At 38.9% G+C, this 26,721-nt stretch overlaps 1 protein-coding gene across 1 annotated transcript in view; it reads left to right on the top strand.

Moving 5' to 3' along the window:
- Positions 1–26,721, top strand: part of Spt6 (transcription elongation factor Spt6) — a 193,602-nt gene that overhangs the window by 9,452 nt on the left and 157,429 nt on the right. Inside the window, exons 2-5 of the mRNA XM_068230569.1 lie at positions 6,207–6,294; positions 6,395–6,473; positions 16,117–16,316; positions 20,713–20,829. Of these exons, the coding sequence (XP_068086670.1) occupies positions 6,256–6,294; positions 6,395–6,473; positions 16,117–16,316; positions 20,713–20,829 (435 nt within the window). The 5' untranslated portion in view covers positions 6,207–6,255. The remainder of the gene's footprint in view (positions 1–6,206; positions 6,295–6,394; positions 6,474–16,116; positions 16,317–20,712; positions 20,830–26,721) is intronic.

The raw sequence follows: 26,721 nt of genomic DNA, 5'->3' as shown, positions 1-26,721 counted from the left end.
ACTTCTTTCCATACAGTATTCACTGTACTTCAACCATTCGGGCGTATTTTCAAACAAAATTGCCCAAGATAGTGCAACATACAGTTGGCTATGGCTGAATACTGGTTTGGGTAAGTAGATACGCATATTTTCAAGAGTTTGTCCTTGCGCTATATTAATGGTCATACAGAAGGCAAGTTGACTTGATACCTTTCCGTCTGTGCATTTGTCGACTGTTTTCCCTTAACAGTACGTATGTTATTAGGAATGTTCTGCCATCTGTTCAGTTTATTTGAAAACTGGGGAAGGTCAGAGAATCAAAAGTATCTAGTAGAGAATAGTATCCTTCTATGATCAGAGGAAGTGTATGATCTCTGGCTGGACAGGTAGTAATCAAACATGGCAGCACACAGTCACATTACTGAGGATTAAAATCACATATATCAGATTATTAACGAATGTGTTAGTTGCTTAGCAACCTGCTAAACCGGGCAAGTTGATCGTGTGGTTAGAGGCGCGCGGCTGTGAGCTTGTATCTGGGAGATAGTGGGTTCGAATTCCACTGTCGGCAGCCCTGGAGATGGTTTTCCGTGGTTGCCCATTTTCACACCAGGCAAATGCTGGGGCTGTACCTTAATTAAGGCCACGGCCGCTTCCTTCCAATTCCTAGGCCTTTCCTATCCCATCGTTGCCATAAGACCTATCTGTGTCGGTGCGATGTAAAAGCCTCAGCAAAAAAACAAATAAAAAAAGAACAACTAGCTAAATAGAGAATGTATTGCAGCTATTTCGCCTGCAATTATTGGAATGGTCATTTAGCAATTTGATTTTAGAATTATTCAAATTTGACTGAACTCGGTGATCTGTCAATGTCTGATGATTCGCCGGCAGGTAATTCCAGAGAGAATAAAAAAGAATGAAGCAAATCAGTCCAGTAGAATGGCTGGACAGACTGGACAAAACTGGTTTTAAGAAACTTTTTAAGAAAACCAAGCTCGATTGCTGCAGTTGCTTAAGTGCGGCCAGTATCCAGTAATCAGGAGATAGTGGGTTCGAACCCCACTGAAGATGGTTTTCCGTGGTTTTCCGTTTTCACACCAGGCAAATGCTGAGGCTGTACCTTAAGGCCACGGCCGCTTCCTTCCCATTCCTAGGCCTTTCCTTTCCCATCGTCGCCATAAGACCTATCTGTGTTGGTGCAACGTAAAGCAAATAGCAAAAAAAAAAAAAAAAAACTTTTTAATTATATAGATTATACCTGAAAAAGATAAAATTTAATTAATCCTAGACTCGGTGTGGAGTCGCCCATTACCCTGTCATCCTGAGATCATCTCTGCAAACCCACCAATTGGCATTAGCTTGCTGTTCTTATCTCTACCTTCAGATTTCGGGATAGTTGGTGTGCCAAAAATAGTTATAACATTTTTCTTTACTTGCTATGGGTTATTTGTGCATTTGGTTCACATATGACCCTGCAGAGTGGTTTGTGTAAGAATAGTTCCAATGATCTATTATCTTTACCCGCCACATAAATGTCATATTGAATTATATAACTGTTTGAAATAAAAAATGCTGTGGTCTTTCAGGGGACGAAATTTCAAAACTAATGGATGATGAAGCAGGACATGAAATTAAGGTGTACTGTGAGTTAAGCAATTTTGTTGAATACAGTGATTAAAGACATGATAGTGACGGTGAAGATGTACCAGTTTAAGACAATGATGTTGCGGGAAAGTTTGAAGTAGTGTCCACAATTGATGGAGAACCAGTTTGTGGGAAAATTATCTACGATAAAAATGGTGCCAGTCATCTACTAGTCCTTTCCATTCAAGATACAAGAATAAGAAATTGCATTTGGAGCCAATAAAAAATTGTACAAGAAAGTACTGTAATTTTGAATTAATTTATCAGCAAATAATTATAGTCTGTAAGAGGGTAATTGTTTTCTATTTTAGTAGTATTGCAATTCCAGATCAAATTCATACGTAACAAGGCAAAAACACTGTAATTTTATACTCTAGATCAATAAAAAATAGAAATAGCATAAAATTTCAGCATGAATGTTTAGACTGAACTCTGGATTTTAGTAAGGCTGAGTGGTTTAGACGGTTGAGGTGCTGGCCTTCTGACCCCAACTGAGCAGGTTCGATCCTGGCTTAGTCCAGTGAGATGCTCAAATACGTCAGCCCTGTGTTGGTAGATTTACTGGCACATAGAAGAACTCCTGCGGGACTAAATTGCGGCACCTCTGCGTCTCTGAAAACTGTAAAAGTAGTTAGTGGAACATAAAGCCAATAACGTTATTATTACTATAAACTATGTATTTTAATTGGATCATTGTCGACCCTAGAGTGTGAAATTAACGGGGTGGTGTTCTAGGGTTAAAAATAGAATGGCATGTTTCATTCTTAAAAGGTCATCATCAGGAGAGAGGAAGCACAATAGAGGAGTCCAGCATTTCCACAGGTATTAGAAGGTGCAAGGAATTTTAACACTTTTTACACTTACAATATTCATCTATTTTTTAAGGGAAAAATTGTGTTTTGGTAGAATCTGATGATCTTTCAAGAATGAAGCCTGTCATCTTTAGGCGGGTACTCACCAAGAGGCTGCAACATGCAACGCAACGGTTGCTGTAACCTCGTATAATGTGTAGGTTCGTCAAATCTCAATGCGAACAACAGTAGTTCGGCAGCGTTCGTTGTGACACATGCAACAGTGTCGTCCAGTATACTCGTCATAAATGCTGTGTATATTCTGCTGCATTAACTAATCGAGGACTATAAACATCCCTGTCGGTGGCAAGGTGGCTTTTACAAAGGTATAGCTAATTCCAATTTGCTTCTGGATTTGAAATCATAAGAAATACGTGGATATTTTACGAATTTTAGTCGTATATCACCGACCGCTTTCGAGTATTTATTAAATTTGGTGGACCAGAAAATAAAAACAAGGGACACGAAATTTAGAAAAACTATATGTGTTCAAGATAAATTGGGACTTTGAGATTTTTAGCCACCGGTGACAGCTTCACCAGCTTGCAGTATCTCTTCAGAATATGCAAGCAAGTCATAAGTATTTTTTTTTGCTATTTGCTTTACGTTGCACCGACACAGATAGGTCTTATGACGACGGTGGTATAGGAAAGGGCTAGGACTGGGAAGGAAGCAGCCGTGGCTTTGATTGAGGTACAGCCCCAGCATTTGCCTGGTTTGAAAATGGGAAACCACGGAAAACAATCTTCAGGGCTGCCGACCGTGGGGTTCGAACCCACTATCTACCGGATGCAAGTACACAGCTGCGCGCCCCTAATCGCACGACCAACTCGCCCGGTAGTCATATGGAAATTTGTACCACAAGTGTGTCAAGCAATCGCCAGCGAATTAAAAGATCACATAGAGGTAAGGTTCATTTAATTTTATTTCATTTCATTAAACTTTTTTTTTTGATATTGATATTGAAATCATTTGGCACTTCACTGAAGGGTCCCATAATTATGCAGAATTGCGATATAATTATATTAAATTTAGACAGGATTTCTCAGTCCACTCCATGACCTCTGAGCGTCGTGACTAAGAAATGTGCCTGGAACACGTCAACGGACACACTGCTTTTAAATGTTATCTTTTTCAGGTAGGCGTATTTTGAAATTTTGTTAAGTCTGTATTAGTTTATAGACTGAAATATGCCACAGTTTTTTAGATCCTTGTTGCTATTGTCAATCTCTCATTAATCCCACCAATTAAAAGTAATGGTGAAACGGAGCTTCCTTGCTTTAAACAACTCCTTTGCTCCAACCAGCCTATTCCCTCTCTTGCACACAACTCACACTACCTTGCAATACATCTTTATGGTATGCTTCCTGACTCCTTTGTATTCCAGAGCTCTCCATACAAAACTTCTGCCCACACTGCCTTGTGTCTTTTTTATAAGAAGGAAGAACATGTGTCTTTTTTATAAGAAGGAAGAACATCAATAGGCCCTTGATGTTTTTATTATGGTGCTCTTGGAGTGCTCTCACTGAAAAAATAAGGTCACATATGAACTTTCCTAATCTGAAGCCATGTTGTTCTCTTGTCATTCTTCTACATTTTCCCCAATTCTTTCTAAATCATGTCAACTATCACAACACTGTGGTTTATGGTACTTAGTGTATAATGAGTACAATGCTATAATTATACAATATGTATAACAACCATCTCAAGTTCACAAGTAAAGCTCCATATCAATGTCGTAGAGCCAGAGAAGAGTGATACCTCAACCTAATGGCCTGGTTGTCCTACTCTTCTCCATCGTCCAGTCCTTTATCTCTCCACACTGGTCTCTCAAGACGAAGGTGGTGTAATCGTTCTTCCCCTGCTGCTCTCGCCAGTCCTTACCCCTCTTGGTAGGGGTGGTAGAATAAATCCATGGTATCCCCAGTCTATCGTCAAAGGCTATTAAAGGGTGGCCAAGGGTTCTCGACTAAGGAGCGTGGGTTGTCAACCATGGTTTACCTAAATGAGTTCTGGTATTGCTAACATTTGGTCAATTCTTGTTCTCTTCCAACTCTGACTGTATTAGGTTTTGAGGCCTAGAGCGTCATTTTCATGCCCTTCGTGGCCCTTCCCTTTGTTTTGCCAATACCTTCATTCTGGGAAGTGACTGACCTCTTCAATTTCCCCTCTGATTAGGTTTTTTAAAAATGCAAGTTGCTTTTTTTTTTCAGTTTATTTTACGTCACACCGACACAAATGAGTCTTATGGCGACGACAGGATAGGAAAGGTCTGGGAATGGTTAGGAAGCGGCCTTGGCCTTAATTAAGGTACAGCCGCAGCATTTGCCTGGTGTGAAAACGGAAAACCTCATCAGGGCTGCCAACAGTGGGGCTCGAACCTACTATCTCCCGGATGCAAGCTCACAGCCACGCACCCCTAACTGCACGGCCAACTCGCCCGGTACAAGTTGCTTTACGTCACACCGATACAGATAGCTTTTATGGCAATGATGGGACAGGAAAGGACTCGGAGTGGGAAGGAATAATTAAGATATAGCCCCAGCATTTGCTTGGTGTGAAAAATGGAAACCACAGAAAACCATCTTCAGGACTGATGAGCCCACTATATTCCAAATACTGGATACCGGCCGCACTTAAGCGACTGCAGCTATCAAGCTCGGTCCTCTGATTAGTGTTAATATAAGATAGTTGCCCAGTTGTATTTCCTCTTCTTTCTTATAAGAGATAAAATTGCGTAGTCAGCAGCCCCGGTGATCAGGTTCGACACGAGGTATCTAATCAGCCTCTTCTGCTAACCTTGTACTTTGTAAGTTTTGCAGTAACCTGTCAGCAACAGGGAGTACGTCTGATGTTAAATTACTGTAAGCTTACTAATGGGGGGGTGTATGTTTAGGAATGAGAAAATCATGCAGACATGATGTGAAGTGATACCTGAAGTGTGGAAGAGAGGAAAGATCCTTCCTTTATGCTTGCCAGGGTTCCACTGACTCAACCATGGGTGGGGGCGGTAGAATAAGACCCATGGTATCCCCTCAACTTAGGAGCGTGGGCTGGAGACCACAGGTCCCTTAGCCGAGTCCTGGCATTTCTTCCACTTACTTGTGCCAGGCTCTTCACTTTCATCTATCCTATCCGACCTTCTTCGATGAACTCTTGTTCTTTTCCGACCCTGATGCTATTAGAGCATTCAAGGGCTAGGGAGTCTTTCATTTTCATGTTCTTTGTGGCCCTTGTCTTTCTTTGACTGATATCTTCATTTTTTGAAGTGTCTGATCCCTTCCATTTTTTTTTTTTTTTTTTTTTTTTTTTGCCTAGTTGTACTTTCTCTTAAAACAGTCGGCATCAATTTACCCCTAGGAGTATTCTTACTTATATAGAAAAATTAAAACCAAGACTGTATCAGTCTGGGAAATGCGGCCATTTCTGTGTTTCTATTGGCCGCAGCAGTTTGCTGTTGTTTCTGATGGAGCTCTCATCATGTACCACCACAGGATTACCACTTTCTGTGAAAATAACAAGACCGCAAGTTTGAAAGTGTCGTAGTGTGTGCCGGATGTATCCGCAACGTGAAAATATTCAGAACAGAAGCAGTCAAATTCACATATCTTTTAGCACCTAAATTGACAGTCATCACGTCGTGCAAGCTGTGCCATGTTGGATTCCTCACCTCTCTTTTGCACCACTGTTAGTAAAGTTTTACAAATAAACTTTATTTTTCCTTTGTTTCAGGTGGAGAGTTGTGTATCATATAAGCAGTTAAACTACTTTATCTAACACAATGGCTGACTTCTTGGATTCGGAGGCTGAGGAGAGTGATGTGAGTATAACATTTCAATGCCGCATAAGTTTTCTAAAATGATTTCTCAAAGTACACAGGATGGTGTTAATTGATCCCTTTACGTACGTTTGTCTTTCAGGATGAGGAGGTTGAGTACAGCGGCAGCAAGAAGAAGGGGCGTGTCAAGGCTATGGATAGTGAAGAGGAGGAGGAAGAAGGTTAGTAATTTTTACATAAACATTTTCTGGATCAAAAGTTTCTAAACTTCTTACACACAGAATCCCATTTTTGAGATAGAAATCCTTGACAACCCGTGTTATGCACTGTGCTCCTTAACAATCCTTAATTTACAAGTTTGCACAGACATTTTGACAGTGTGATGATTTATTCATTGCATTCATTCACACTAGCCACCTTTGCAGTGCTGTACAAATAATCGAAATAATCATAATGCTACAGTTAGTTGTATTTTTTTTATTAACAACGCATGATAATGGATATGTTTTAAAAGAATTCCATTTCTGCTTGCTACAGCTCCTCGCAGATGTGAAGAAAGCAAAATCTCGTAAATCTTGTGGAAATTATTTGCAGTTTGTTTTCTTGGTGGTGTTAGGTGATAAAATTTATGATTAAATTTACTGTGTTATATGTTGTGAGGTATCATACGCTGGGAATATGAAACCTTGGTGCACCTATCAAGCATGATACGACAAGAGTATCTGAGTTTAAAACAAAAGCACTGACACCAGGCAAGAGTGTGTGTGTTTTTTTTTTTTTTAACATTAAGATAAGTCTTTTATAAAACATGGATCGTTGGAGTACCTTTTTGATCGTTGTATTTCATTGAAGCTTGGAGAAGTCTTTAACTTGGTGACTACTTTGGTTCATACGACTGTAATATTCAGTGTTAGTAGGACACAGGAACTTCATCACAGGAGAATGATAGGATATTTAACCTGGGGGCTGTAAGCTTAATTATGAGAGACAGAACTATGACTTTGTTTACCAATTACAGCACATTTAATGAATATATTAGTAAGAGACTGATAATTAGTGATGAGTAAGCAGTCAGAATTTTATTTAGCAAGTTTTAAGGGGGAGAATTGGACAGTGTAATTATTGAGGTTCTGCGACATGTTCATTTAGAATTGGTATGCAAAATTAGTTATGAACTTGGGAGAATGGAATTCAACAGCCAGAGACTTGTATTATGTCAATGAGAAACTTGCTTGGGGAGATAAGAAGAAACTTGGTCAGTAGGTCAAGAGATAACATAATAGTAGTTGTTGAACTAACCCATCACTTACACCCAAGTTGTAAATTAGACTCCTTAACACAGTATGGCAGCAAAAGACTATCGCAGAAGACTGAAAGAAGGGTATAATCATAAGGTGAAATGCATCAACTCTCATTATAGAGAGTAGATTAAGAAGATTTTAGGGGAAGAGGAACAACATGGTTTTAGGTCTGCAAGAACAACTATAGACCTTATCTTTGCTGTCAGGATGTTAATGGAAAAGCACTGGGAAAAAGAGAAACCACATGTTCTACTATTCCTGGGCATCAAAAAGGCTTATGGTAGCGTACCAAGGGAGCGTATCTGAGGATGCCTAAAATGACAGTCTTATTGCAAAAGTGAAGATGTTGTATGATAAAACTAAAAGTTGTGTGCAAGTGGGTTATGGGCTGTCCAAATGGTTTGAAACAAAGAGAGTAGTACAGCAAGGCAGTGCTTTGTCACCCCCTCCTATTTATCGCTGTGATGGGTGCTGCATACCTGCCAACTTTCCCGATTTAGGCGGGAGACTCCCGATTTTCGACAGATTTTCCCGCCTCCCGATTATTCTATTATTTCTCCCGATTTTAGCTTATTTTTGGTGAACTTCATTTGTTTTCAAATCCCGCCATTTCAGCTTTTTTTACGCCAGTGGCCGGAAGTCCTTCGCTCATTGGCCGCTTTCAAACGAAATATCGACTTTTATTCATGCGAGAAATGCGCGCGAATGTGCGATGTTTATTGAAACCTATATATCGCAACGCGTATATCGATTGTCAATCTCTCGTTCTCGCGTGGTATGTTCGTGTTCGTTCACATCAATCTAGCCATTCCATTCTCTTTGTTCGATTCTAGAGACTAGTCGCTAGATATTGAGTCTTTCTTAGTAATTTAGTGACAGATTTTCAATGATAACGACTGATGACTTTTCTAGAGATTTTACGAGCCATTTGGGGATAATTCTGACTAATTTTAATTTATCTCAATATAAATAAAATAAGAGTTTTGTCTGTACATTGCTCAGAATTTAAAAAGAATGATATTTCCGTACCGGTCGTGACCATAGTAACAAGGGGAAATGCTTGTTTTAATTTTCCGTAATTTCTGTCTGTCTGTCTGTATGTACGTACGCACGCACGCACGCACGGTCATCACGAGAAAACGGCTGAAGAGAATTTAATGAAAATCGGTGTATAACGCCGGGGAATGTCGCTACAATCTAGGCCATAAAGAATTTTATTCACACTGAGTGAAATGGTAGTTTAGGGGAAGGCTTAACATTTCATTCTCAAATATTTGTTATTATTGGCCCTATCGATAAATACTACATAACTAAAGTTATATATTATTAAATTTCCTATAATTTATGTCTTATACATTTTTACCGTACTGGCTATGATACAATTAATGAATTTGGAATTTTTTTTTTGTGCCAAGTCCATATCAGCGCCGAGGTATGTGAAAATGGGTGAACAGAATTTTATGTTAAGTTGGGGAATAAGGAACTGCAGTCTATGCTATAAATAACTTTATTCACTCTGTTTGAAATGGTAGCTTAGGGGAAGGTGCCAAAAATTTAATATTTAATTACTTATCATTACTGGTCATATTGAAAAGTACTACATAACAAAAGTTATAAAGAATACAATTTCCGATTATTTGTGTATTATTCAGTTTTACAGTACCAACTAGAATAATATTGGTGGTGATGGTGATTAAATTGTGAAGATGATTATAAAAATGAGAAAAAAAGTCATGAAGGAACAATCACTTAAATAACACAAGAGGTTGTCATGAAAGAAAGGACTCACTGGACATTAGATGCTCTAATGTCACAGATTCGGAAGAAAACTAAATGTGAAGGCCTCCAATATAGAAAGCTCATGAAATTGATCAACAATAACATTACATTGACCATTGTTTGTTGTGATGTGGTTTGTGTATTCTGCTGCCATGTATCTCTGATAGATGGGGTTACTGCTGCATATCGAGTATAACAGCCTGCCTGAATATTGGCGGGAAGTAGCTGGGGAGTGGGGAGTTAGATCTCTCTTCTTTAGCATGCCATTCCTCTGGTTCATAAATTTTCTGATACTGCTGGTACGTAACACACTGGATCATCATAGTATTCCAGCTATTCAATCCCTACTCCGAGGCAGTGATTGGAATGATCAGTGTGCACACTTAAACGGAATAATTACACAGGAGTATTCGTGGCTGTATGCAGCCTGGTCATTCTAGCTCTGAAACTTTGAACTGTTAGATCAACACCGTAGCACTTTCCGCTAAAAGTGAGTGCGCTGTTTTCATTTTTTCGAATATTTCATATGACAGCATTGCTTTTAATCACGATATTCATACTGGCATCATTGTAATGACCTATGTTGACTTCAATTAGGAAAACTATAATGACAGTCTTTCTGAGAATTCCGTAGTGAAGCACGAGTACATCAGCTAGTTATTTGATCCAAATAGCATTGCGCTTCACATAATCACGCAGGCGCTTGATGCAATACTATATTAATAATAATAATAATCTATGCCTTTGCTAAGTAATGGCATTTAAGTGCATAACTGATTTAACACATGTGGAGCATGAGTTCATACTATTTTCAGTAGGCTTATCAGAGACCGATCATCTCACTCACGTACTTCCTGTGAGCTAATAGAGATGTGTCATTTTTACCCTTGTAGCCTCGTATAGCAACAGTCGGGCTTTGAGACAATAAGTGTTATAAATATACCGTAGTACTGTATTTCGCAAAACATGTAGAATAAGCAGTTTTGACCAGTTGTATCTCCTGATTTCTCCTGATTTTCCCTGATTTTCATATCAAAATCTCCTGATTTTTGGTTTTGTAAAGTTGGCAAGTATGGTGCTGTAATAAAGGTCCTAAAAAGGAAGGAGCAGCAGGACTTACAAGCATTCATCTTTGCAGGCAATGTGGTGGTCTGGGTTGAAACCAAAATGATGTCGAGAAATAGCTGCAGAAATTGAGTCAAGAGTTTGAGATATGATTTAAATATCAAGAAGGTTAAGACTGTAATGTGGAAGTTACAGAGGGGAGATGACAAACCACAAATCAGAATAAATGACACCAAACTGGACAGTGTTCTAACGTTTAAGTACTTGGGTAATATAGTATCAAAACCCCTGTGGGTGGGGGCGCAGGCGAAGAATATACCCATGGTCTCCCTTGCCTGTTGTAAGAGACGGCTAATAGAGGCGACCAAGGGATGATTGAATTAGAACCACGAAACTACTTGTGATTAGTACCATCACGCAGGGAACAGCATGGGTCACCTATACTTGCGAGTAGTACCACTATGTTAGATACACAATAGGTTTGCGGTAGGTAGCAGCGGTTCACTGTCAGTTTACAGTACCTGTGATTACTACCACTGGATTATGTTGCCTGTGATTAATACCACTACGGTATATGAGCGACATCGTGGGTCTGTGTTGCCTGCGATTAGTACCCACTATGTGAGGAAAACCACTAGAATAGAGGCACCCATGATTAGTACACCTGTGTGAGGAACACCATGGGTTTGCATTGCCTATGGGTGGCTCTATTATGTGAGGAACACCATAGCTCTGCGTTACCTGTGCGATGTACAATACTTGTGAGTAGTACCGTAATATGTGGAACACTGTGAGTCTACGCTACTTTAGATTAGTACCGCAACATGACAAGTACCGTGGTTCTACTTCACTAGAATTAGTACCATTTTGAGGGTCTGTTGACCTGGATTTTGGACTCCTTTAGACAACAAGCATCATCGATTCAGGATTGTGCTTTGGAAGTAGTCCCTTGGTTAGTAATACTATTGTTTTAAGATAGTTTCTAGGAAGGTGGGGCATTCCGGGTTTAATGCTCTGATTGTTTTAAGTTCATAATCATTGTTCGTCGTCTCTTTTTAAAAATTCTAGTCAGGATATTAATTTTGGAATTATTTTTATTTAACTTTCAATATGGTGAGCTGGATCCGCTGATTACTTTAAATTCATATTCGTCTATTCAATCATCAACACGTTTTGAATTCTGGTCAGTGGATGAGTTTTGGACATTTAAGTTGTCATTACATTTTGTCTTATTTTATATCTAGATGTCAGGCAAACAACAAGCATCATCATCATCATCATCAATATAGTATCAAAGGACAACCTTGCAAAATATCAGGTGGACAGTCGAATTAGCAAGGTAATTCAATTTTACTACCAAGTAAGGCAACTGCTGTAGGATAAACAAGTACTAAGTACTATTGGAAGCTAAGGTAACATTATATAAATCATTTTATACACCCATCCTCACGTGTAGCTTGGAAACTACCATGTTAACAAGACAACTCAAAACTCCAAACTGCAGAAATGATGTTCCTAGGCACCATGATACAGAAGATCAAGAAGGACAAGTTCAGGAATGGAAGAGTCCGAGAGGAGGTAGGAATAGGAGACTCCCTACTACAGAGGATCCAGAAAGCAAGACTGAAGTGGTTTGGCCATGTAAGAAGGATGAGTGCAAGTAGGATTGCAAAAAGAGAATGTGAAAGAGAAGTAAAAGGAAAAAGACCAGCAGGCAGACCCAGAGGGAAATGGACCGATCTGGTGACGAAAGATGTCAAGGAGAGAGGACAAGATTGGGAGAAGATTACAAGAGAACAGTGGTTCATGGACAGACAAAGATGGAGTTCATAAACCACACCCGGTCAAATGGAGTTGGTTAACGATGATGCTATTTTTTGCCGTGGACTGAGTACACCTTGGGATCCGCTGAGTAGCGTGGGGCATTACTGATGTGGAGCATATAAGAAGACAATATACACTAGAAATTATCATTCCCTCAATCAAAACTAATAACTCAAACTCTGACCAGGGAAAACTGCCCCATGCGACTACACTACCTCTACCAAATTTTACTGTTGACGCAGCACACTGCACTAAATACCTTTAGCCACTTTTGGTCCATTCTTATCCTTTTGAATGCCAAAGCATGTTCCATAACTCATTACTCAAGAATACCTCGTGCCACTGCTCCACACTCAAGGCCTAGGGAGTCTTTCATTTTCACGCCCTTCGTGGTCCTTGTCTTTCTTTAGTCAATACGTTCATTTTTCAAAGTGTCGGATCCCTTCCATTTTTTCCCTCTGATTAGTGTTATATAGAGGATGGTTGCCTAGTTGTACTTCCGCTTCAAACAATAATCACCGCCACCACCACCACTGCTCCACAGTCCAATGACAGTGTTGTTTGCACCTCTCCAATCAGTGATAGAAATTGGCGATCAAAATGCCTTTCTGGTAGCATTATGACAATGAAAACAAATGTGTTATCACTTCCCAGTGATGAGTCTGCAGTCAGAGACAAAGCTGACTGACTTCAGAGTTCAAGTTCCTATGGGTTAGTTTCCTGAGCCTACCAAAGTGACGGGTTCAGTGGTTGCCTGATGTTTCCTCTTGACAGAACATTTCTAGGGGCTGCCTGGCAGAGGCAGTAAGGGCGTGCTCGGTTCATTTGGAAGGACGTGGCTTTGACTTCCCGTAAGGAAGTCGAAAAATTTAGAAACAAGATTTCCACTTTCGGGGGTTCATATGGTCCCGAGGTTCACTCAACCTACAGCAAAAATGAGTACCAGGTTAATTACTGGGAGCAAAGGCAGCCGAGCATAGAGCTAAGCACCCTACCCCACAATGTGCCGAGGTTATGGGTTGTTGGAAGCCTTTACCTTCCACCCCTCCAAGGACCTTCATGGCCTGTGCAGAGATGACTGTGCTTTGAGACATCACGACATCACTAACTCCTGAAAAATCATTCCCCTTTTGAACTTACAAAACTCTCCAATTGATTCATTCTGACAGCAAACACATGTATGATGTGCAGTTTAAAAACCTCATATTTAGGCTATTCTGTATTGACTGTGTATTACAAGAAATTATACCATAAAAAAAAAAATCCATGCTGGGCAAGTTGGCCGTGCGGTTAGGGGCGCACGGCTGTGAGCTAGGAGATAGTGTTTTGGATCCCACTGTTGGCAGCCCTGAAGATGGTTTTCCTTGGTTTCCCATTTTTACTCCATGCAAATGCTTGGGCTGTACCTTAATTAAGCCCATGGCCATGGCCGCTTCCTTCCCAGTGGTGGTGGTGATTATTGTTTTTAGAGGAAGTACAATTGGGCAACCATCCTCTATATAACACTAATCAGAGAGAAAAACTGGAAGGGGTCCGACACTTCAAAAAATGAAGGTATTGGCCAAAGGAAGAGAAGGGCGTGAAAATGAAATACTTCCTAGGCCTCCATACGTAATACCGCCGGGGTTGGAAAAGAACAACAAGAGAGGTCGGATAGGATAGATAAAAGTGAGGAGCCTGGCAGAAGTGGAAGCAATGCCAGGACTCAGTTAAGGATCCCGTGGTCGCCAACTCACGCATAATAACATAATAATAATAATAATAATAATAATAATGGCCTCATTGTAACATTACCACATACTTATAAAGACGACTTATAAACAAAAAACTTTAAGAATAGTGTTTTTCCATGGTTTTCTTCTGTATGGTGTTTTGTTATGTTTTGATGGAATTATTCTAAATCAGGGCGATAGGAACTTCAAGACTGACTTTTTATGCACACTCCTTTCAGTGCCATGCTTTAATATTTGTCATATGATTTTTATTTTTGTAATTTATTTTTAACCCTCAGCAAACATCGTGACACTTGTGGAATATAAGCGGCGTTGTGAGGTCCAGTTATTATTCATTCTAATCATTTGTCCTAATTTCACTAAGAAATATCTCTGTAGAGCGGTTGATAGGTTATTGGAATATCATGTAGCTTATGTCTACTTCAATCAAGTACGTAAAAAATATTCAAATGAACTGCTTAAAGACACACACAGCATTTCTATTTGTATAACTGCAATATCAGTAAAGGTCCCAACAATGAAATTATGAAATGATTTATTTAAAAACAAAGTTATGTGGAAACCAGCAGGTCTTACATTTTAGGTACTTCCAAAACCTATTTTCACCTCATTCATGCAAACACTTGAAAAAATAAAATATATCCTACTCATAACACCAAAATGAAATATATAAATCTGTTCTCTCCCCATTCACTTCAATCAAAATCTAAAACATAGTTTAATTTGAAGATCTGTGAGTGAGAACTTGAGCTGTGGTTTAATCAGTATCGTCACTGCCAGAATCCTCTACTACGTCACCGGGGCATTCATCCAATACCGCTAACACATCTTCAAAAGAAGGAGTGCTATGAAACTCTTTCATGCCAAGATATACTGACTTACAGAGTAGAACGTATATGGGACCAGTTGAAAGCAAGCGATCTAGAAAGGTGAAGGCTACCTTGGTGTTTCCAAGTATATCCTTTCCAGACTTGTATACATACTGTCCAAGAAGGGATATTTAATAGAGGAAATAAGGAATAAGCTCTTCCTGCAATCCACCACTGCCTTCCAGATCGCAGTGGGTAGAAGAGAACAAAGAGGAAGGAGATCTGGCAAAGAGTTTTACTGTACCGATGCAATCTTAAATCGAGAATGGACCAAGGCATAGCAACAAGGACATCACTTCGCTTACTTTATCTGTGCATAACATGAGATAACAATTAAAATGAAGAAAATAAGAATTAAGAAAATTAGTAATTACGAAAATATATATATTTTTTTACAATTTGCTTTATGTCGGACCGACGCAGATAGGTCTTACAGTGATGATGGGCCCGGAAAGTGCTACTGGGAAGGAAATGTCTGTGACCTTAACTGAGGTACAGCCCCAGCATTTGCCTGGTGTGAAAATGGCAAATCATGGAAAACCATCTTCACGGCTGCTTCGAACCCACTATCTCTCGAATACTGGATACTGGCCGCATTTAAGCGACTGCAGGGCTATCGAGCTCAGTCAATTCTAAGAAAATAAGCTCTTGCCTTATGACGGATGATGTTGGAAATGTTCTCCTCCTGCATCCACACGTTTCTGGCATCGGCTTAGGAAACTGATTCACATGCATAAGTTGCATTGAAGTTATTTCTCTCCTGATTTTAACATTTTCATAGCCCACCATGCTGAACTCTTGGAATCCCTGGCTTCTTGTCCAAGTCATCTTAGGGATTTTGTAGGCATAATCTTCCTGCGATTTCATTTACTTTTTCCTCGTTAAATAAACGTTTTGTTTAACACTTGTTTCTTATCGAGTAAAGAGACCTCCCGTCGCTTGCTGAGGGTTAAGGCTGAAGAAGGCCCAACAGGTCTGCAAATGTATCTTTTAATGTTTCTTTAAGACATGAAATGTATTGACTAAGATGGAAACTTTTAATTGTATAATTTCTGGTAACATATTTGATGTTGAAGCATTCATACCCATAATTATATAGTGTTACTTATCTTGATGACATTGTGTAGTGAGCAAGTGCACTTGGAACAAGGAAGTATTTACTTTAGGCTCATGCCTGTGTCATGTTTTCCTCCTTTTGTTTGGTATTAAGACTTTTTTTTTACCAAATCCATCTTATTTTAGAATATATGTTATCTCTGTATGTTTTTGACGTCGACTCTTGAATGTTTTCAGATGATGAGGAGCGACTAAGAGAAGAGCTGAAGGATCTCATTGATGATGCACCCATTGAAGAAAGTGAGGGGGAAGATTCGGACGCGTCTGGAGGGTCTAAAAAACGTAAAAAAAGTGATGACGAAGAGTTTGATGATCGGCTGGAAGACGAGGACTACGATCTGATAGAAGAAAACTTAGGTGTTAAAGTTGAAAGGAGAGTAAGTTGATTTCATTTGTCTCTTGTAAAGGGAAGTTCTCTTTGAACAGGCGTAATATCAGTTAGAGTCGACCTTAGTGACTTCATCAGTCAATCAATCATTTGTCTCTTCCTCCCATGATCCCAATTGAGGTTGACCAAATCTACGGTGGTTTAAATCAGGGCTGGACAAATGCCAGGCGCCCAGTTGCTATAGTGACGAAAATAAATGTGTAGGCACCTACAACTTTCAAATTGCAACTGTCAAATTCCATTCCGAGGAAAAAAAAATTTTTTTGAATTTCTCTCCACTCTGGAAATAACAATGTATAAAAATGAATTTGGTGGTATTTAAAAAAAATCTTGGTAAAATTTGTTCCTAATGTGTTTTGTTTCTTATTGTTACCGTCGTCCCTTGACCATATCTAAATACGGAGATTATAAGGTTTAGAAGCGGTTGTAAGCATCGGCTTCATCTGAACATTGATTAGAATCGATATGAGCGTTCGATATATCTCATGATCACTCGTAACTATTACATCGACAAGCTAAACCTTCGCTTTTGGCAGGTCTTGGCACCAGATTTTCTTGTTATGTTCTTTGTGTATTACACTACTATGTAATAAGCACTGCTCAAGGTTTAGTACATTTTAGAGTAGACTCTGTGATTTAAGAGTGATTAAAAAATTAATTCTAATTAACCATGAATGGCCACACTCGCTAATTGCTGTCTATTTACAAGTTTTTCTCTCTCTTCCTTATGGCACAGTAGGCGGTCCAGCCCGTTGCTATACCTGCGGATGCTTAATCCTTACTTTCACTTTCCCCAAGTCCAGTCACCTCATACAGCAGCTGTGTGTAGACGGCTGGATCTGAATGCAGGGTTACGGGCCATTCGACACACCTTGACTGTTCATTGGTTGGATTCCACATACAGTCCAGTAATTCACACAGTCACATGCAGTGAACAACTAAACAGCTCAACAGTATTGAACAGCAGGACGATACAATAACAAACATTAACACAGGTCCATTTACCTTCATACTCGCGATAGCGGCTTCCCTCACTGACGTACACCGAGCCTCAGTCCACAGACATTCACACACACACAGTGCAGTCTTCCGTTCCGTCATCTCCAACCCAACCACTCACTCGTCTCTCCGACACCACAGTGACAGCTCGCTCGCAGGGGCCTTGTATTTATACCTCGATGTTGGGCCACTAAAACATTTTCAGGGTTCGGCTGGAGATTGAACTTTGCTGTCGTATCTTCCAGAAATCACATGGAGAAACTGGATGAAGGAAAAAATAGAGGAAGGGCCGTGGCATGTCCTTGGGCAGGCTGGGAGGTTGTCCGATCTGGCTTACTCTTTCCCTTTCAGGTACTACCGAAGAGGCTGCAACAAGGCTGACGGTCACTTGAGCACGTAACATTATTTTTTATGTCTAGTGCCTAAGAAATTTTACTGGCTCCTAGAAAGTTTTATGATTTGTATAGTCCTGGTTTAAATGTTGTAACTCCATACTGTTGGCTGACAGCATATTAAAGAATTCCCACACGACAAAATTAGGGCTCACTACTTTCTTTAAGGCTGTTAACGATCAAAATGGGCATAAATTTTATATCATTAGAATATATCATATGTGAATATTATCATCACATGAAAAGAATGAACCCTCACAGGACTCCTCGAACATACTTTGACCACAATGTTCCTGGGAAGAGACTAAGAGGAAGACCTTGTGATGTTTGGGAAAAACAGATAATGAAGAACCTTGAAATTAGAGATGTGAACTGGTGTCGCATATATGAGCAGCATCTGTGGATGGATAGAACAAACTGGAGGAGGCTCGTACATAATCACACCCGGCTTGCTGGAGTGAAGACATTATGATGCTGAGAATATAAAGATTTCTTAAATTTCTCTTGGTCGTACTGGTCGTACAGTTGTGAAGGATACATTGAGAGGGTTGTGCAGCAAACTCGACTGTGGGTAGTCTTAGGAATTAGTGTCCTTGTTATCCCATTTTTGCAGCAGGCAAACAAGTACCTCAGTTGAATCATAAGTAGTCATCAGACTACAATAGTCTTCCCTTCAGAATTCATGCCATATTATTATCGGTACAGGATTTCAGGCAGGCATCGTGGTTCCTCATTTATACAAATTTTGAAGCTGTTCAGGGGCTAATTTCTACTGCCTGCTGAAGTCTTTGTCCAACTCAAGGAAATGACCTTAGTTTGCTTTTAAGGAGACCAAATATGTGCTATAGCCGCCTTTCGTCGAGGCACATTATCTCTCAAGACTATTTTGAAAAAGGTTAAATTCAGTATTAAATTTTGTGGAAATAATTTGTTGAAATAAATAAATCCCTTGAAGCTATTGTTCCAGAAGGGCCTTTGGCCTAGCAAATGACTGCTGCTCTGCCCAAATACATGCAGATTATGAGGTAACGTGTGGTCAGCATGATAAATCCTCTCGGCCATTATTCTTTGCTTTCTAGACCGGGATCACCATATCACCATATCTTGCTACATACTATGAGAACAATCATTTGAGATCCAACCCTAGCAAAACTCAAGTTTGTGCCTTTTATCTACGTAACAAAGATGCCAGTACAAAACTGCGCATGGAATTGAGAGTAGTCCTTGAACACTGTTATACACCAAAGTACTTTGGTGTGAAACTGGACAGAACATTATCTTTGAAACAACAGTCAGAATACCAAACAAAAGGTGTGCGCAAGGAATAATATTATTAGAAAACTAACAGGCACATCTTGGGGTGCATATCCCCATGTCTTACGCACATGCCCCCCCTGCTTGTCAGCTGCAGAATATGCATCACCCATATGGAGAAACTCCTGCCCATGCTAAGCAAGTAGATATTGCTGTGAACGAGACTGGTCGCATAATTACAGGGTGTCTGAGACCAACTCCATCAGAAAATAGCTAACCTATCGCAGGAATCACCCCTCCTCATAAGAAGGGAAGTAGCAGCGGAAGTTGAACGTCAGAAGCAATCAATGGATATACGTCACCCCCTTTGCGGCCATCAAATGCAGGCCGTTAGACTTAGGTCAAGGAAGAGTTTTTTAAGACCAACCAATACCACTTGCTAATACACCAGAAAAACGAAGGCGTGAACTGTGGCAACAGCAAGTATGTAATCCATTGCTGAGTTTAAGGAAGAACCATCTGCAGGTTTTTGCCTTCCGTATCCCGTCTGGAAGACCCTCAATCGACTGTGGACAGGTGTTTCAAAGTGCAAGTCTAACCTAGTTAAGTGCAGAATGAAGAACACTTGCTGGTTTGTCAGCATTTACCATCACCATGCACAAAGGAAGATGTTTTGTGGGCCAATGATAAAGCTGTCCTTGTAGTCGAATATTCGAAAAACATTATTTAGCAGTGTATCTGAACACTGAAAATAAATACCGTCAGATAGATCCTCAGTTGTAATACAGCTTCTTATGTTGAGTACAGAACAAAAATGGCTAACCTGGCACTGGCGGGAAGTGAATGCACAACTTCATGCCTTTGCGTTAGGTGCTCACCTTATTGAACTGCTGGGGCATCGGTCTTCTTTGTTCTATTGACAGAGATATGAGCTACAGGTCTCAGACTGAGGCCAGCACAACTGCAGTGTGTGCTTGTCGCTTATTTTGGACCAAATCTACATGAATATGTAGCTTTCAGGTCCGCAGGTTGTGGGTGGTTCCCACCTGTGTCTGATTGGCCATTTTCGTTCTGTACTTAAATTCTTTGTGGCATGTATTACATGTACGCAGCACAACCTTATAGCCAAAAGTCTATTTAGAATACAAAGGGGTCGTGAAAGTCGAATATTCACTTTGTTCTACCTAGTAATCTAAATAATTATATTTTGAGTGATTGAACAGTAAAAAGTTTATTGCTTTAATTCATTAATTTTATTTCTAAAGTTGCCTATTTTTGTTATCTTCTAGTATAGGGGTTTTGTCTCTGGTCCTTACTGTAGGACCTGATTTTGATTCTCAGCTTTATTTTTATTCCTGTCTGAGATTTGGAACGGGGTTCCCTTGAACCCATGGAGTTAATTGTGAAGAGCTGTCTTAGAGGCAGAGACCCCAGTCAAGAAAACTAAACAATAAAACAAGAATAATTCATCATGCTGATCACTTAACGTTAGAGTATCTGCAGAATCCAGGCTGAGTAACTGTTGTCTTTTGGCTGGCCTTAGACCCTTAATGACTGTGTGGATCTTGGATCTAGTTTTATTTTCTTCTTTATTAACTTGAGTGTGTAGAAAGAATTTGAGACAACAGAAGACAGTGATCGTTAAAGAGGGAAAATAAAATTAAAATAATGCATTACGCATTGTCAGATAGTTTATATTGTTTACAGATTTAATTTTGTGTCTCTCCTTTTTGTTCATAGAAGCGTTTTAAACGTCTGAAGAGAATCCAAGATGAAGAATCTGAGGAGGAACAAGAGGAGCAGAATGAAGACGAACGAGATGCTATTGCTAATGAGCTCTTTGAAGGATCGGACAATGTAAGTATAAACATCCTCCTGGAGTTCGTGTTTAATCCTAACAAGATGCTAGGGAGAAATTTATCATCTTTGATTCTCATATGTAGCCATTACTCTTAATTTATTTTATCATTCTACAGTATAATTACAGTTCGTTGTCATTTAGATGGATATTTGGTTGTTAAAAAATATGTAACAATTTGTGGTTAATTCTGGATAGGACTTAGTGACCAGTAGAATGACTCTCTTTATACAGTAAGAAGTAAAAGTAGAAGTAAAATGTCTAGAAAGTCTAGAAATACTAATAAAAAATTAGTAATAAATAGTGTTTAGCCTTGAACAGCAGTATTTCAGTATAAATAATGAACAAGTAGCTGATAGATCAATTCCACTCAGACTCCTCACAGATTTTAATTTAAGGGAAAATGGTCATGAATAGGACCACATTTTCAATTATTTTAAAATAAGTTATTTTGAAAAGTGTGCCAACCTCAACAAGAATATATATCATTTGTGTATTTTCATGCAGAAATTAAGCAAGTTACGGGTAATATGTAATGTAGTTTATGTTTAAAAGTTCTTAACTCTGGAACCATTGGAGATAATAGTTTGACACTAAAACAGATGAGAGTTCACATGTTACAAATCATTTTATTGTTTGAACCAAACTCTCAGATGAAATTATTGTTATTTTCTTTCCTGATGTTATTTTCTTTTCTGAAATAAAGGTTGGGTGGACTCTGGTTATCCGATTAATAAGTTGGAAAAAGTGGGGTTTTCAGCATATGTTTCCTAGTGAAATACAGTACACCATTATGTTTCTCCCATCGAATATACAGTATCAGCAATATTCTAATTTCATTTGCATCAGTAGATGTCCACGTGCTCAATCTTGACTTTCTAAGCCGTGCTATCGTGGCAACCTCCGTAGCCAAAACACAGTCAACGTATATCAGTGTGTGTTACAGTTCAATTGGATGGAGTTATGCATCAATAGACTAAGCGCCATTTAACTAAAATTGAGATTTTAGCCCTATCTTGTAGGGGAAAGCTTGAACTACTTATAATAAATTCCCCACTGTCTTACAAGAAGTCATTAGTTGTCAGTAAACTGAAAACCTAAGCGACATAGCGGGAATCAGTTAGACTGTAAATTGCATCAGTAGACTATGATACGTTCCATTTTGCATCATTAGACCAAGTGCCTCATTACTCACATTGTGTCGTGGATGACAGCGAGGGAGGTCGCGTTTTCGGTAGTGCTAAGTTATTGACATGGTGATACATTGAGTTGTTTATCAAGTGACGAAGTTCAGCGATGTATTAAGTACTTCCGAAAGTAAGGAGAAGGACAGTGTTACTAATGCAGCTTGCTAAAATGATTACGTCGGAGAATCATTCTAGAAGAACTTTCTAAGGTTAGTATCAAAATGAGATTGTTGTACAGTATCTAATACGGTAGTCTGCAATGTAAGTAATATTTCTGTATCGATATACTGTATTTATTTGAAGAAGCTGCGAAAGCTTCACTGTAGCAGTGTTTTAACATGTTATGCTAGGTAATACGCACCAAATCAGTGAATTCCAGATCAGAATAATGAATGCAGTGACTTTGCAGATATTTAGAATGCTCTCAAATTTCATCAGCGTTTATACACTGTAGAGGACTACGTAAACGTAATGAGAAACTTAAGTCGCTGATGCACCTAATAGTTGCAGCTGCCAAACAATTTTACCAGAAACTTCCAGGTGATTTTGGCATTATGGACGGCATAGATGGATTCAGTGGCAATCCTGATTTCTAGATTGAATGAACTGAGAGTAACAATCTTATTACCTGTCCAGCGTTTTAAATAGGAATTTATGGGAGGAAATATTTTAATCACATTTTCTGTTCCTGTTCTGTTCGACTAAGATAAATAATTAAAATTCTATACTTTCTTTCTGAGTCGCTTTATTTTTCTTGAAATAAGCTAATCATAACCACATATACTGGCCTCCATAACCTTTACTTAGTTCAAGGGACTGCCATTCTGATGATGATGATGATGATGATGATGATGATGACGACGACGGTGCTTGTTTAACAGGGCCTAACATTTAGGTCAAAGTCCCCTAATGCTACGACTGCCATTCTACTTATCAACTAATGTGTGTCTAAAGCAAAACAAAACTTACCCAAAGGCTTGAAAATATCACATCAGTACTGTTCTAGCAGAACATAATAGGCCTATCGTGTAGGAAAATTCATAAAGAAGTATGCAATGCTTTGTATAGACTACAGTGGCTCACTTCTTACCATTTGTTTTTGAATCAGATCAATTGAAATTCATCAAATTAGTAAGTGGTTATAGCAATGACTTTAGGGATTAGCTCCCCTTCTACAGTTTCTCATCTAAATCATGTGCTGGAGTTGTGGCGCGGCTTGCGGTGGTTCAAGCACTTAGCGCAATAGGAGATTCAGGTTTAATCACGACTGCAGTCACATATTTTTTGAAGACTTACCCATTAGATACTCGACAGTGAGGGGTTAATGGTGTAGCATTGTGATGCATTATTCGCACGCGGGAAATACCTTAAATTGCATCAGTAGACTAAGCGCCATTTTTTCAAGAAAATCTATGAACTGTGAGAGTATTAAAAAATTTGAAATTTGGTGAGAAGGTACAATATATTATCCTACAACACCAGGAATACCATGTTTAGCAAAATTATGTTTGCTCAAATTTATAAATAAACCTCAATTTAAAGGCGAATATCTCGAAACCAACTTTTGGCGCTTGGTCTAATGATGCATAACGGCATCCAATTGTATCATTGTAATTCAAAATATTCAAGTGGACGAAAGTTTGTTTACGTTCACTTATAACAGACTGAAATGGTTCAGGTTTGCTAGTTGCATCAATTTCTTGCCATTCTTCATGAACAGTAGGCTGTGGCACATGTTCACAATTTTCTTCACTATCACTCGATTCAGTTTCAAAACAACAATTTTCTTCATCACTGCTAGAATCACTTTCCAGTACAAGTCTGCTTATCTCTACATCATTCAATGTCGCCATAATGGCTGCGGCTGTTCGAAATAGCTGCCAGCACTTGAGGGAAGATATCAAAGAGTGTAAATAACAAATGGCACACGAAATTGCAAAATGTAGCATTGAAGCTGAGAAACAGAGGTGTTGTGCTATCTGCTGATGAATGGCAAGTTAGATCTCATCACAGGAAATGACTGAAATATTCGTGCAGGTTGTATGGCACAATACACGGAGGACGACATTAGTATTCGCACATGCTTGGGTGGTTAAAGTTTCCTAGATTGTTATTTTTTCTTCACATTTAGGTACACACAGCATGTGAACTATTATATCCAGAGATTTGAAATTTTGCATACTCATTTGTGACTATTGTGGTAATAAAACTGTACAATATTTAATGTAGTTTCTTATTGTGTTATTTCTGAAATATTATATGTTGTCAAAGATTTATATTTTTTGTAATTACATTTTATTTAATCAGTGAAGTAGTAAATATTTATCAAACGTAAATATTCTGGAGTTTCAAATAGCTAGGCTATATAGTTGTAAAACTTTGGAGGCAGTGGTACCGATACAGGAGCAGGAATGTCCTATATAATGGTACATTTCAATAAGACCTTATTTTTTTGTTTATTTGAAGTGCTTGGAGAAAACATGAAGGATAAATCCATCCTCTTCCTCCTCCTCCTCCTCCTCCTCCTCCTCCTCCTCCTCCTCCTCCTCCTCCTCCTCCAGAACGATAAATCCAGTGAACTGTGATTCATTAGAATCGTAAGCTTTGCTTTACATTGTAAAATTTATGCATTTCTCTCTTTAATATTATAGCAGATACAGAGAAAAATGTAATGATAATTTCAGCATCCATTCACTATGCACTCTAATGATCTGCCCTTGATGTATAAATTAATCAGTCTAGAAATACTGATAACGAAGTCAAAAATAATAAATAGGACTTGAGTTTAGTCCTGAACAACTGTATTTCAGTATGTAAATGATCAGATAGCACATTTTCATTATTCTATAATTTTGTTTTATTGATCTTTCTGATTCTGTTGTCTGCTTGAATTACACATAAGACGATGAAAGATAATGCTCACATTCCCTCTCTGTAGCTACACAACATATACAACTACAGAGGACATAGCTGGGGAACTACAGAGGACACAGCTGGGGGTACATAGCTCGTGCATTTATTGTCAGTTTAGATTATACACTGCTTGATCAAAAGTACCCAGACCCCTACTCAAAACTGTTCTCTAAGTGTTCTGGAACGTCTCCTAGGAGATGGCCGACCATTCCTCCTGCAGTTCTGTAGCAAGTGGAGTTAGTGATGTGAGCCGTCGAAGTCTGCGGCAAAGTTACTGCTCTAGTTCATCCTAGAGGTGGTCTCTAGGATTGAGGTCGGTTCTCTGGGCTGGTCAGTCTGTTGCCAGAAAACCGCTTGCAATCATACCTCGCTTTATAGCAGGGTGCATTATTATGCTGAAACTCGGTGATCTTCTCCAAACTGGTCTTCTACCATAGGCAACATGTATCTGGTCAAACTGTCCTGATATCCTTCCACCTTTAATGTGTTCTGTAGTGTTATGGGGAATATAATACCTTCCACGATATATTCTCCTCACATTGTTGTCCAATCTTCGCCAAATTTCACCATGGCACTGCATAGGCTTGCACGTATTGTTTGCCGCACCCAGCTGACTGCTATATTGTAATCACATCTCTGATGCTCAGAAAGAGATTGCTATACTGGAAGAGCAAGCAGCAAAAAAATAGGACTTACAATCTCATATGAGGAGACTAAATTTATGACAAATATCAAAACTGCTCCACTTGAACTTACCATTGATATGAATAAAATTGCAAGAGCAAGCAGCAAAAATAGGACTTAAAATCTCATATGCAAAAACTAAATTCACTGAAAATGGCAATGAAAATAAATGAGTAGCGTCAAGAATTCAGAAAATGGAAATTGCTTTTCAACACACAAAGAATGTTTATAACAAAAAATTGCTTGTCCTGGAACAGTAAAATTCGTCATTACTTAACAGTGATGAAACCTGAAGCTCTTTATGCTTCAGGAACGCTCAATTTACATCATAAAAATTTAAAGGAACAATTAGAGATTAAAGAAAGGAAAATCATGAGAAAAATCTTAGGGCTAAGAATTAAAAATTACCCCAAACCCAACTCGGAAATATTTTAAAAAATATCTAAACTTACTGATACGAGAGCGACAAATTCAATTTTTAAGCCATTTGGAAAGAATGACTTATCGAATACACACATTTTTGCAAATCAAACGTACAAGATCAAAAATCAAGTAGAGAAAGACCCCATTGAATTAGGATCACCAAATCTGCAGGATAGGAATATAATTAGGAATATTGTTCACACAAGGGAATTTGAGGAAGACGAGAAGAAATCAACAGAGAAACAGAAATCACAACAACTGATGAAAATTAACTGTTGGGCAAGGAGGAAAGCTCAAGAAATGTTGGTTTTGCTTGGTCCTAAGTAACCCATTCGAGAAGAAGAAGAAGGAGGAGGAGGAGGAGTAGAAGAAGACATATGCTAACATAATTATACCACAGGTATACAGAAGGTATAATTCTGTTTCCATCTGTTTTCTTTTTCTGGCAGTTTATACATTTGTTTATTTATTAAAAATTAGTTTTTGCTGTCTGAAGAACCTAGTAGTTAAAAAATAAATCAATCAAATGTGGTGTTTAGCATTCACTGGCGAAATATGTGGTATGGGGTGGTATCTCCTGGCATATAGTCATCGTTCTAGCTGCACAGTTAATAGCACTATGGAATTCACAGGCGATATAGTGGGATGTCTTGCAGTTTTCCCTGTACCATATTCTTCAGTACT

The sequence above is a fragment of the Anabrus simplex genome, chromosome X (genome assembly GCF_040414725.1).
Source record: "Anabrus simplex isolate iqAnaSimp1 chromosome X, ASM4041472v1, whole genome shotgun sequence".
NCBI classification, from domain to species: Eukaryota; Metazoa; Arthropoda; class Insecta; order Orthoptera; family Tettigoniidae; genus Anabrus; species Anabrus simplex.
Note: the sequence above shows the minus strand (reverse complement) of the source record. Positions and strands in the feature narration are given on the sequence as shown.